Here is a 14,547-nt window from a genome sequence, read left to right as displayed (position 1 = left end):
GTTGGCAAGGCTGGCATCAGCCGATCTCTGGGCACTGCCCATAGAACAGGGAACTCTTTCTACGTGGAACATCACTCTCAATGCTGGGTGTCTGACCACCATACAATAACTCTAAATAGCATCAATACACGATGATGATGGCTGGTGGGCTTTGCCTGTTACTTAAGCTGTCGGGGGAGGGGTTGTCACCAGCGGTGGGCGTGTCTACAAGCTTCACCTCCCGCCCACATGGCAGCTTGTGAATGGAAGTGGGCGGGACTTGTTGCCGTGGGGTGTTTGTCATCCGTCCCTGTTGCGGCGTCCTCTGATCACTACTGAGCGCCCCCATTGGCTGCTCTACGCGTGATGCGTTGCGATGCAGCCGGTTCTCCTCTAGATATAAAAATATCGGGCGAGCTAACAGACCGACAGAACATCATCTAATCGGAGAGACGAGAGCGGCCATAAAGAAGAGAACGTAAGATAGTCCTGACAATACCCCCGTGTATGACTTGGACTGTCTTCTTGACCTTCACGGTATCGCATGCGGGGAGATTCCATTTGGGGGTAATGAGGGGGTTAACTTGCTAGAGGGCAAAGCAAGGAGTGGGATCGACCACTGGGTACAGGGGGAGGACAATACAATATGATATAATATTATAGAGGGCATGATGAAAGCAGCCATCTGGTTTAGGGGACAAGCACTAAAAATACCCGATGATGTCAATGCTTCCAAAGGTGCTCTATATATATATTGCACTGAGGACAAGGGATCAGCCTGTACTTGCTGCAGTAGGGGACTTTTGAGGGACTATTGCTCTGACCTCAGTGATAACGTGACAGCAGTAGGAATGTTCCTGGAGTAAATTAATTGACATTGTTTCTATGTGACAATGAATGTTATGTGCTTGCTTCTTTATTCGTTGTGATAACAGTGTAATATAGACCAGGATGATATTATGTGACTAACAATAAGGTGTTCAGATGTCAGATTCATTGGATAGTCCCATGGAAACGATGCACTTTTTCCAAGGACAGTGATCTCTGCTTTCATCCTGCGCTACACCTTTCCCCCTTATACCGCCTATCCCCTATAAACTCCTTTTTAACCCTCTCTTTCTTTGTTTCCTTCTCTGACATTGAGGATATGCAGCAGTAATAAATTACTAATCTGTCTTTCCTGTGATTTTATTCCTCAACAGGAGTGGGGCACTTTTTGTTTTATCGGATGTGCCAATCAAATCAACATATAATGTCACAGAGATAGCATTACATGGAGTAGGATAGCAGAGTGACTCAGCTAGGCTATCTGCTGACTACAATGCACCTCTATTATTGGAAGAGAGACATACAGTAGCTGTATAACTCCTAGTGAAGTTGAGAGATTCTTAAATTGGGAAATTTGGGAAATGAATTTGCAACTTTGTGTCCCAGGCAAAAGTCTCCGTATACTAATTACGCAATTTATAAAATGAGGCCATCTTCAAACATTTTGGTGCATATGCCTCTCAATTTCCCTCTATGTAACTAAGATTCCAATTTATCCTTTTGTCCTGTTTGTTTAACCTTTCGGTGTCATGTATACATCTGTATGGATAAACCTTTTCCACTGGCTCCTATAGTGTCTGCCTAGCTCCAGAATATATAATTTGCAATGTTTGTTATTGATTGATATTTTTTTAGTGTTGTCTGTAGCCGTGTGTATAATTTGTAAAAAATTATGATAATATGTAAACATTAGTTGACTGAGGCTTATATTTAAAAAGAGTTTATATTTTTATTCCAGATCCTGGCTCCCTACTTCAACTATTTGGAATATCAGAACATATGGAACTATTATAAAAACACAGTTTATTATATACAGCAACAAACTCCACTAAAACATATGCTAATATAAAGGACAGAAATAGATAGATAAAATATTCATTAAGAGAGTTGGCAGTTTCATTTTTATTATTTATCTTGAGTGTCAGCATTCTGTGTAGCTGTGTGCATTGTGTGCATGGAACAGTTGTGTCAACAATCATTTTAGTAGAGTAAATGGTGATACTATGGACTGTCTTGCAATGTACTAATCTGTGTGGAGTTTGTATGTACTACCTGTGTTTGTGTGGGTTTCCTATATTGCTCCGGTTTCCTCTTGGTAGATACATTGATTGGCTTCTGACAAAATGGAACATAGCCTGTGTGTGTTTGGTCGGGAAATTAGATTGAAAGCTCCAATGGTGTAGGAACCACTGTAAATGACATCATATTCTCTGTACACAGCTGCGTAATATCATTGATAAATATATGATGGCCTAGTGGGCAGCACATTGGCCTAGTGGTTAACACTTCTGCCTCACAGTACTGGGGTCATGAGTTAAATTCCCAATCATGGCCTTATCTGTGTGGGGTTTGTATGTTCTCCCCCGTGTTTGCGTCGGTTTCCTCCAGGTGCTCTGGTTTCCTCCCACACTCCAAAAACATACTGGTAGGTTAATTGGCTGCTATCAAAATTGACCCTAGTCTCTCTGTCTGTGTGTGTGTGTCTATGTTAGGGAGATCAGATTGTAAGCTCCAATGCGGCAGGGACTGATGTGAATGAGTTCTCTGTACAGCGCTGCGGAATTAGTGGCACTATATAAATAACTGATGATGATGATATGATAAGAAATATAACTAGCTTCATTAATATAGATACATAATGTTTATTACTCAGTAGGAATACCCCATCCCTTTGTCGCAAGTTGTAGAGCTTCATTTTCTTAACGCAAAATTGCCAAGGCTCATTGCAAAATCATCTTTGGTGAAGCAGTGAGCCTCAATTTTCACAGGTGCACCTAGATCTTCACTAAAGTATATGGGTTTGCGGAGCAATATTGCAGCAGATAGAAGTTTGCATCGACTAATGAGGAGTTGGGCAGGTCTAAAGCAGCGATCCTTACTAAACTTTGTGGCGCAGTGCAAAAATGCAATTTCATTTTACAGAGCAAGATTATTACAATGAGAGAATGGAGTGGAGAGGGTGATGTTTGCTATGCGGAGAGACGCACAGTCATTTCTGTTCTGAAAAAACATTTGGCTTTTGCACCATCTCAGATCTGATGAAGATAAAGACTCGTCCTATATTTATAGTAGGATGCATTTTTTTACATTTCATTAGGCAGAAAACACATTTCTAGGTGCACTAAAATTTAATTAGTGGGCTTGTTCTAAAGGGATAGAACGTTGGGCGTTTGATGTGACTGTTACACTTTTTCACACTTACTCTTTTGAAATTTTTCCTCAATGCAAACCTAGTCACGCTTCTAATTTGCAGCAGAATCTTCCAGAAGCGTGGAAAGTAGGTGTGCACCTTTTTATGTACTAGGTGCACAGATGTAAGACCAAAGCATTTCCTGCTGCACATCTAGGACCTCATTTAGAGTCGGACGCAAAGTCCGTTTAAGAAGTGTAGGAGTGGGAGTGTGTCGCAGCTTGGTAGGATATTACGAGTGACAAGCAACCCCAGTTGTGTCCCACTCGTAATACCCTATCGAGCTGCAAGCAGTTCCTGCAGCTAGCTAACCGCTTGCGCCACCTAATTCCTGCTGCACAGCTTTAGCCCTGTTTTGACGTGTGTTGCGTCGGCGCCTCACTGCGACTAGGATGCATTTACATGGTCACGGCTTCACAATTCCGCGTTCCTCCCATTCTCTCATAGCGAGTCACAAGCTGTCGCAAGTGTTAATTGCGTCCAAGATGCAGGCGGATTTGGTGCTTTCTGCACATGCGTGGTGGTGTTTTTTTGGATGCGCCTAAAACGGACTTTGCGTCCAACTCTAAATGAGGTCCCTAGTGCACTTTATAAATTATGCCCATTGATATTCTGCTGCTTCTCCCACTCCTTTCCATTTCATATACTGGTAGCGCAAAGGCTAACTCTTCCATTCCATCATCCATCTTCTGTGCACAGCAATTTTCATTCTAGTTTTCTGATTGTTTTTGCTACTAAACCTGTGCTAGATCTACAATTAACACATCAATCTATACTTATGACTAATCTTTAGTTCCTTATCTCATTGTACCATTTCATTTAATAATCAAAATGTACACTTCTTTAGAACTGCTTAGTACTAATTGGAAACACACAAAAAACTGGTTTAAAGCCTTATACAATATGTTAATGAGAGAAAATGAAATAAAAAACAGATAAGCTCTATTAATTATCAAATAATGACAAGTTATGATTTATACAATCATTTCAATAAAAAAAAAAATAGTATATATTTTTTTATAATGTAAAAAACTTTACTTAATTCCACTTTTAGTATACATGGCTAAAAACCAAATTGACTGGAACACTTTGATTATATCTTTCTTTTATTCACACAATGAGGGAAAGTTGGTATTTCTGCAGGAAAACCACAGTAATAAATCAATTACTTTTTATATGTAAAAATTTGTATGGTGCAAATTATACGGGTATAGTACCAATTAACGGTGCTGACTACCCCGACAGAGGACAGAACAACATGAGGAGTGCGATTACCTAGTACACCGACCTTCCAAGAAAACTGCTGAGCGCAATCCAGATGACTTCATATTCCCATTGGCTGTCTTGTAGACTGCTGAAAATGACGTGATTATAAACACCGACTACCCTTAAAGCGGCGCTGGACAGACCCGTTTGTTATTTAATTACTGTAAGTATTATCTTAGGGGTATGGGGTGCTAGGGTTAGGAGTTAGGGTTAACCCTAATCCTAACCTTAACCCCTAAGATAATACTTACAGGCAGGTCCGTCCAGCGGCGCTTTAAGGGAAGTCGGTTTTTCTAATCACCTCATTTTCAGCAGTCTACAAGACAGTCAATTGGAATATGAAGTCATCCGGATTGCGATCAGTAGTTTTCTTGAAGGTCGGTGTACTAGGTAATCGCACTCCTCATGCCGTTCTGTCCTCTGTCAGGGTAGTCAGTATCGTGAAACTGACTACCACCGAATTATACAATATAAACAAATGACTGCTTGGTCGCTATGTATTGTTTTAGCGCAGATTTGCACCTGATTTATTACGGAACACAAAGTAAACGCAATTCGCGTTTTATAAAATCGGATGCAAATTGCACGCACATACGCCTCTGTATTCAAGTAGAAGCGGGCCTGAATTAATGTCTCCATTTGAATACGGGTATAAGTAACGCTCTGGCTATGTGCTACTTGCCGTATGCAGACTCAACACACACTGCAGGATATGCACAAAGCATATGTGCAGAAGTCCCATGAGAACACACACACAAAAAAAATTAAATACATTAACAGCAGTTAATACTATAATCATGAATAAAAATACATTTATATATTTTATTTTACCATGAAATATATTTGTCAGGATGTTACTAATGCCTACTGTACATAAAATGCACTTTTACGGTTGCTCTCATCATCATCATCTATTGATATAGAACCACTAATTTGCAAACATGTGTTCTGGCATGTATCTGCGACTGCCATCACTATCAATCGGCACTTACACCGCCCTATAGCTGGTGCAAGTGATCCGGCTAAACATCACCTACCTGAGAGATACCCAGAACTTGAATTGAATGACTGTGCGTGCACTCGACCATGGCACGCCATTGCTGTACATTGTACATTGTTGTGTCATTTACGTTCACAAATGAATTGCATGCACTTGGCGTATAGTCTGTTTCTGAGCATGCGCCTCAATATTTTAATGTGCTTTTCCCCCCTATTTTTCTTTAAATGGATCTAATAAATATGCTTAGGTATAACTTTAAGGACGCTACCGTTTTATCTATTTTGTTAATACTCTGATGTTTACTTTTTTCATACATGGAATTTAATTTGTAACGTTTATCCCTTAGTCTCAATGGCTTGTCACATTTCACTGTGCTGCAAAGACCTAGATGTATTGGCACTAATTAGCAGATAGAGTTGTCTATAGTTTACATAGCACAGGCCAGGTTGATTGAGTGAATAGAGCAAGAGATAACTACACTGACACCTAGCTGCCGTACAAGGCACAGATTATAACTGCCAGGATGACATGCAAAATTGTTTGCTCATGCAGATTACTGACAATGACATTGTGTCTTGTTTTTTTGACATGTAGGTGATAAAGATGGCAGCCACCCAAAAATACCTCCTGGTTTTCGACTTTGACGAGACAATTGTCAATGAGAACAGTGATGATTCAGTGACCCAGGTGGCACCGGAGCAGGAGCTTCCTGATTGGTTGCGTGAGACCTTCCAAGATGGCTTTTACAACCAGTACATGCAAAGGGTATTTAAGTATCTTGGAGATAAAGGTGTGAGGTTGGTCGACCTCAAAGCGATGTATGAAAAAATCCCACTCTCTCCTGGAATGCCTACTCTTTTTCGCTTTCTGGCCAGGAACCAAGATCGGTTTGAGATCATCCTCATATCTGATGCCAACATGTTTGGTATTGAGAGCAATTTGAAAAGCTATGGTTATGATTCACTCTTCCGCAGGGTAATTAGCAACCCTACTAATGTGGAAAAAAGTGGATACTTGACTCTAGGACCTTACCATACCCATAGCTGCTCACAGTGCCCAGCAAACATGTGCAAGAGGAAGATCCTGACTGAGTACCTCAATGAGCGATCCCAAGAAGGAGTGACGTTTGAAAACCTGTTGTATGTTGGAGATGGAGCCAATGATTTCTGCCCATCTGTTGTATTTACTTCCACCGATGTTGCTTTCCCTCGAAAAAATTATCCCATGCATAAACTGATCAGAAAGATGGAAGAAAAACAAAAGGGAGCCTTCAAAGCTAGAGTAGTCCCTTGGGATTCTGCTGATGTGGTTGCACAGTATCTTCAGGCACTTTTGAACAAGTCCTAGGAATAGAGAAGAGTACGGAAACATTTTATATTAGAATAATGACTGTGAGCACTGAATGGTGGCTCAATATTTACGATCAATCCTACTATGCATTTATTTAACCACCAACCTCTCTTCTTGAAGGTTGTTAGGGTAGTCTTCACATACAAGTATTCAAATCTGCTAATATCTTCTGGCGGTGGGGTACGATGGACTTTTATTTCTCACATGCCACCCGTAGACTTAAGTATTGCATACGAATCGTCTTCACTGAAGAACAAAGTCAATTACGTTTTACCTTAACATGTTCTCATGTATTGCTAAAGCATGAAGATGTATCTTCTGAATACCTCACAAACTTCTATAGAACAAGAATCTTTACAATTCTAACAAAGAAAAAAAATAAAGTAGTTTCTGCAGGGTGTTCCAGAGTTTAGCTAAGCAAGAGGGGTGTGTGGGTGTGAATTATAACAAGCTAAACAACAGGTTTCATGGGTCATGCAGGGTAGATAACTCAAAATCTTCAGAACAATTTAAAGTCTAAAGAAATATCTGGATGCAGTGCTGTGCACAAACAATGTCTTTACAATACAATACAATGTACTTGCCTACTCTATGGATAAGGGAGCCAAACATCTGCTGCAACAACATAGAATGAAAAGACAGATAAAAGAGCCAGATCTGAGTGTTGTACCAATGTTGATCACTTTTAGTCCCCACTTATCAAGTAAAAAATTTAAAATACGTCATAAAATAGATCTCATAGTCACTTATCATCTTCCTATGTATTGCACTATAACACTTTTGTCACCTTAGAGCGCTGTGGATAACCAGGGACAAGAACACTGGGGACTGATGGCACCAATGTCTCAAAGTATAAACGTCTAAAAAGTATAGTATAGTAAAATCACATAGTAATAAAAAAAATACTTTGACTATATAGGCATCATGGTGGCACATTGGTTGCTGTCTCACAGCACTAGGGCTATGGGTACTAAGGGCCAGATTCATTAAGGAAAGTTAAGCAAAAGTATGGAAGTAAGGGAAAACTATGTTGCAATAGAGGGGAAGGTAAATTTAAAATGTGGGGACAAATTTATAGTTGGCGTAGGGCATGTCCTAGATCAACTTTAAATTTCAGTGTACAAATAAGCTATCAAGTATTTGTGTGCTACATGAAAAAACAGCCAGTATTTTCCTTATGTGTAAAATAATAAACTCATTTGCACCCCTTGCATTGTTTTGTCCAGAAAACTTGAGTAAGAAAACTTACTCAATTGTTTGCTTAACTTTCCTTAATGAATCAGGTCCTAAGTCACTATCTGTATAGAGTTCTCCCATGTTTGCTTTTTTTTCCTCCTAGTGCTCTGGTTTCCTCGACAGACCAAAAATGATAAGCGTTGGGATTAGTGTTAGAGAGTTTTTTCTGTAAACTCCACTGGGGTAGTGATTAATAAAATATTCTCCATTGGAGGCATTTACTCAAGAGAATCATGAGAGGTAAGTACGTTGGAAGACACCTCGTTGACTGTGTGATCCATTAGGACGACAATTAACTTCTCTCATTTCTTCCCACTGAAAGTCAGCTTCTGTAAGATTTCATCCATTAAATATCATTTATTCATATTAAATCATTCATATTATCATTCATATTAAATATTACCCCTGGTCAATAGAATGTTGAAGATGTCTGGTTGCAAATTCTGCTATCTTAATTAAGTAGGAGGAATCGCATGTTTATAGGTATTTCAGTAATATTTAACCAAACTTGTAGTATGTAAGGGAGAATGAATGGCTATCATTCACAACATGGCTAATGTCACATAGAGCAGGGATTGGCAACTTGACTTAGCTGAAGAGCCACACGTGCATAATACCCATAGGTTTGTAAAAGAACTACACAGAAGAAAAATTTCAGAAATATGTGCAAGAAAAAATAGTGTAATTTTATTATATATTTAGAGCAAGAGAGAATTTATAGTTTTCACCAAAAAGGATAAATGTACAGCCATAACTCACATTAGGGTGTCTAAGGGCTAGATTTACTAAGCTGCGGGTTTGAAAAAGTGGAGATGTTGCCTATAGCAACCAATCAGATTCTAGTTATTATTTGTTTAGTGCATTCTACAAAATGACAGCTAGAATCTGATTGGTTGCTATAGGCAACATCTCCACTTTTTCAAACCAGCAGCTTAGTAAATATACCCCTAAGTGTTTTTAGTGCCAGGGGTTTACTGTAATTTAGTAGCACATGTCATATTGCTAATAGTGAGGTTAAAAATTCTAAATAGAAATAAACATATGGCAGATTGCAAGAGTAAGACTTTCTAAATAAAACAAATCACTAATTTGCAGTTTACAGGATCTGTCACCTTTCAATAGATTTAAATGGTTGACACCCAAAATATTATATAAAAATTTCATAGCCCCATATGCCTGAGAGAGGCTTAGTATGCTAATCAAGTGATTTAATATGCTTAACAGCCTGGCCACCTTGCCAATCATGGTCACTGCTCCTTAGCAGTGCTTTATACCAGGTTGAAGTGCTGGCATGAAGCAGGGGACTGCCAGGAATGAAACAAAATTGTTCGCTATGCTATTGGCATAATCAGCCAGCTATCTGTTACTTTTTGGTATAGACTGTAGAAATTATGTTTTTTTTACTGTGATGAATGCATTGTATTACCCTCCATATTAATATATTACATGTTGCATGGGTAAGACACCTGGATTTAAACACCAGTGTAGTGTACTTTTAACAATGCTCATTCAGTTGTACCAGAGGTATAACAGTAACAACTAGCAGACAAATGGCAAATCTATTTCTCCTGTAAGTTTTAAAGTTGCACAACATATTTTTTTTTCCCTTTTTAATGAATTAGAGAAGGGGGCAATTGTTTAACAAACAGGATGTGTTTATTTTTTGTTTGTTTTTTTAAGAACGGATCAATTGCAACATTTTACAATTCTTGTATTTAAAAGAAACATAAGCACATCCTTATAAAACATTACACAATGCTAACATAAAAGCAAGCACGCTGTGAGCGATGTCTGCCTTTCTTTCAGGGATTGTGATGACATATTATAGAATAGTGCTGGCTAGAACTAATACACAGTCCTCATACTTTTGGTTAGCAACATAAAACACTCAGAATAAGCACCAACACAATACAGACTTGAATTCTATCTATTAAATCTATGTACTGAACCCAGCATGGGGGTTTGCATTAATTTTGTCACTTTACTGACAATATCCAGTAAATGAACCTTATGTATGTTTTAGGTTCCATAAAAATGTTTTCAAAATCTTATATTCAGGGTATATATATATATTTTTTATAGCAATGGATAATAGCAGGTATTTTGCATTTTGAATGAAATTCATCTTTCAAATTAGGTAACAACAGTTTTAACAGTAATTTATTTTCTTAGCTTAAGTTTATTGTGGTAATATGAGATAGTGTCTTATCCTCAAGAAACAGTAGACTCAAGGGGGTATATTTACTAAACTGCGGGTTTGAAAAGTGGAGATGTTGCCTATAACAACCAATCAGATTCTAGTTAACATTTATTTAGTGCATTCTACAAAATGACATCTAGAATTTGATTGGTTGCTATAGGCAACATCTCCACTTTTTCAAATCCACAGTTTAGTAAATATACCCCTAGATGTCTATAGGAAATAATGAGTTTTGTTTAAATATTTAGTCACGTACTACCTCTGTTACCTCTCCCTATAAGCAGAGTCATTCCTCTCATGAAGAAAGGTGAGAAACTTGTCTCAGGCTCCACCATCCATCTCACCTCCTTGTCCCTAACTCTCCCAGCCCACCGGTTGCCAACTGATCTGTAGAAACTGATTACATTAGGAGCATAAGGTTACACAAGTCTCTTGTGCTTCTTTCTGCAGTCACTGAAAGTATGGGAGGACTGGAAAGGAAGAGGAAGTATTTATCCTCTCCCTCTGACCATGTCAGTCAACATGCTACTGGAGTGATGGGGAGGGGGCTTGAGGAGTACGGCAGTGGAAGTGCCACCTCTTCCTATAGCTCCTCCTATTACTACATGTAATCTTTCACTCTATAACTGCTTCTTTTATTCTGTATAACCGCTCCTTATAAGTCTTATCTTGCTCCATGTAACATCTCCCTATAACTCTTTAAATTCCTCCATATAACCTCCCTTGTAACTCATCTGTTACTTCATATAGCCCATCCATTTAGCTACTCTGTTACTCCATATAACCTACCCCTATCATTCCTTATATTTCTCTATACAACCTCTCCCTATAACTCCTCTTATTAATTCATATAACCTTTCCATAGAACTCCTATTACTCCATATAACATCTCCCTATATCTCCTCCTATTACTTTATATAACCTCACTATAACTTCTATTACGCCGTATAACCTCTCCCTATAACTCCTGCTATTACTCTATACAACCTCTCACTATAACTCCTCCTATTACTCCATATAACCTCTCTCTCCTCCTATTGCGTCATATAACCTCTCACTATAACTCCTCCTATTTCCTCCGTATAACATCTCACTATAGCTCCTCCTGTTACTCCATATAACCTTTCCATAGAACTCCTATTACTCCATATAACATCTCCCTATATCTCCTCCTATTACTCCATATAACCTCTCCCTATATCTCCTCCTATTACTTTATATAACCTCACTATAACTTCTATTACGCCGTATAACCTCTCCCTATAACTCCTGCTATTACTCTATACAACCTCTCCCTATAACTCGTCCTATTACTCTATATAACCTCTCCCTATAACTCCTCCTATTACTCCATATAACCTCTCACTATAACTCCTCCTATTTGCTCCATATAACATCTCCCTATAGCTCCTCCTGTTACTCCATATAACCTCTCCCTATAGCTCCTCCTGTTACTCCATATAACCTCTCCCTATAACTCCTCCTATTACTCCATATAACCTCTCCCTATAACTCCTCTTATTTCTCCATATACCCTCTCCATATAACTCCTCCTATTACTCCATATAACCTCTTCCTATAACTCCTCCTATTACTCCATATAACTTCTCCCTATAACTCCTCTTATTACTCCATATAACCTCTCCCTGTAACTCCTCCTATTACTCCATATAACCTCTCCCTATATCTCCTCCTATTACTCCATATAACCTCTCCCTATATCTCCTCCTATTACTCCATATAACCTCTCCCTATACCTCCTCCTATTACTTCATATAACCTCTCCCTATAACTCCTTTTATTACTCCATATAACCTTTCCATAGAATGTCTCTTATTACTCTATATAATCTCTCTATAACTCCTCCTGTTACTCCATATAACCTCTCCATATATTTTTTATTACTGCATATACCTTTGTCAATAACTCCGCCTATTATAACATATACCCTTTCCCTATAACTTCTATTACTCCATATAACTTCTCTGTACTGCTCCATATATTTTTACTCTGAACCATTTGGCTGTAATTGCTTTCATTTTTATAAAGTATCTTTCTTATTGTATTGTTCTAACGAATGTATCTTACTAAATTGTGATTCATAAGCTGCAGTTCACAATTTATCAAAATTTATTGCATAAACCTTTGGTGATAACTACTGCAGCCTTTCTATATTTGTGACTTGCATACAATCTGCAATGGTGAAAAACATATATTTTCCATTTGGGGACATTTACTTAATATTTTCTTTTTCTTTACTACTGTAGATTATTTAATAAAAAAAAATTATTCTGCCAATGTCTATGCCAGGTATGGGCAAACTTTGGAACTCAAAACTTGACACTCCAATCCATTTTTAGGGATTGTACATCCTCAATTGCTACTGCTGCTTTGGACAGCTATTGGCGATGGGTTTGAAAATATGAGGTGAACATGCACTGCCATAGAGGGCAACATATGATTGGTTGTGAACCCTTGTTAGTCTATCAGCTCACCCTCCTCGCAATATAATATGCCATAGGAACTCTTTTCTCACAAGTAAAGAAACTATGAAAATATATATGTGTACATATATCAGCATGTGATACTACTAGGTACTTAATGAGAACTAAAAATGATTTGTATGACCATGTAATAAACATCCAGTGAAAGAGTTTAGAGGAAAGAATATTTATTCAAAGAAATGAAGAGGAACGGAACCCAAAAATCAAGATGCACTGTGTTAAGAACCATAACTTACTGCAGTTTCTTACATTTTGCCAAATGCTAATGTTTGATGCTGAAGATGTTCTGTTTATTTTGTTTGCCTGCCCAAAATTATGTAGCTGTCAGTTTTTATTCGAGCCCCTGGCACAGTAAGTGACCATAGTGAGGCTGCATTGGATCAAACTATTTGTTTTGGCCATGCTCAATTAGATCAATTTCCGATATTTAGGTCTATGTCCCTGTCCAAGCACATTGAGGCATCACAATTACTATAGAGTCTAAGGGGGAGATTCAGTTGCCAGCGTTGAGACACGAGGACATCTCGCTACGCACATTGCCGGCAATTACGGTAGGAATCTCCACTCATTTTGAAATGAGCGGAGATTCCAGCCAGAACATCATCGCAAGGTGTCTCCACAGACATTCCCAGAGACACCTCGCGCTGCATTGAATCACCTCCTAATTCTGGTTTGTAAGAGCTGGAGTGTGTGTTTCTTTTTACTCAATTGCAATAAATTTACACAAAAAAATTGGAAAAAAGCAAAGCAAACAGCTGAACACTGATTCTACTTTAGCATATGGTTAGGAGTGGCGGTGGTAGTGTATTTTGAATGCTACATGCTCTACTTACTCATGTTCATTGCAAGTGAACGTGAAGGTTTCATCAGAGTGTCCCCCCAGCCACATGTATCATTTACCACTGCGTGTCAAATGTGATTGCATTTGACAAGCTTTATGTATGTAAATTACACGAATGACAGACTTTCATGGAGATTCCTCTTCAGTAATCCTAGGTGGCACAGGTATATATAGTTCAGGGTAGGCTGGATTAAAGCAAGCCTTGATATTTTACTTAGCTGTTATAGGGACTGAGGGTATTAATGTAATCAACTCAAATGATCCTAGGATTAACAGAACAACTATATGGAGTATTTGCAGATGAACAAACACAAAAGTCAAAGGTTGATTCAAATAACAGGTAAATTATGAAAGTACCTGTGCAGGCAAAAGTAAATTCTAAGATACGTAGGGGGGAATTCAATTGGCCACGTTACGGGTAAAAGTAACGTGGCCTGCGCATTATTACCATTATTACGGTAATAATGCGCTTAATTACCGTTATTACAGTAATAATGCGCTTAATTATCGTTATTACGGTAGTTTCAATGCCGGCTTTTTGCTCGCAGCTCAGAAAGCCGGGTTAAAACTACCGTAATAACAGTAATAGTTTTAACGCCGCGCAAATTCGGGGGGAATTCTCCCCTTAATTTGTGAGTCAGGTATGTTGCCCATGTGTTGACATGAAAAATGCCAGTTGCCACTGTTTGACATGACTGGAATAAACGCGAAAAAGCGTCACTACTTGCAATTGGACCATTTTGGAATATAACTATGATCCCAGGATATGACCTAAAGGGGCATACAGTGATGTCTGAAAAACTCTTGGAAGTTATGCTGTAGCAAGGGCCCATTGGATACATTAGCAAGGGGTATGAGAGCAAGATCCTGTCAGCAACCATATTAATTAATACTGACATAAGAAATAATATTATTAGAGTTTGTTTTTAGGGA

General features: G+C 38.5%; 1 protein-coding gene across 3 annotated transcripts; it reads left to right on the top strand.

Annotated features, from left to right (window-relative positions):
- Positions 1-277: 277 nt before the first annotated feature.
- PHOSPHO1 (phosphoethanolamine/phosphocholine phosphatase 1) lies at positions 278-8,440 on the top strand. 3 transcript variants are annotated; one of them, XR_012677704.1, is made up of 2 exons: positions 278-457; positions 1,766-2,292. XR_012677704.1 is itself a non-coding variant. In XM_075177197.1 (2 exons), exon 2 carries the CDS (start codon positions 6,087-6,089, stop codon positions 6,828-6,830), a length of 744 nt encoding a protein of 247 aa, XP_075033298.1. In that variant the 5' UTR covers positions 318-457; positions 6,078-6,086; the 3' UTR covers positions 6,831-8,440. The 3 variants fall into 3 exon arrangements, 2 of the variants coding, with proteins under 2 accessions (XP_075033298.1, XP_075033297.1); XM_075177197.1 differs by lacking the exon at positions 1,766-2,292 and adding an exon at positions 6,078-8,440 and having other exon boundaries at positions 318-457; XM_075177196.1 differs by lacking the exons at positions 278-457; positions 1,766-2,292 and adding exons at positions 475-546; positions 6,078-8,440.
- The last annotated feature ends 6,107 nt before the right edge of the window (positions 8,441-14,547 follow it).

This window comes from Mixophyes fleayi, chromosome 6, assembly GCF_038048845.1.
Source record: "Mixophyes fleayi isolate aMixFle1 chromosome 6, aMixFle1.hap1, whole genome shotgun sequence".
In the NCBI taxonomy this organism is placed as follows: domain Eukaryota; kingdom Metazoa; phylum Chordata; class Amphibia; order Anura; family Limnodynastidae; genus Mixophyes; species Mixophyes fleayi.
Note: the sequence above shows the minus strand (reverse complement) of the source record. Positions and strands in the feature narration are given on the sequence as shown.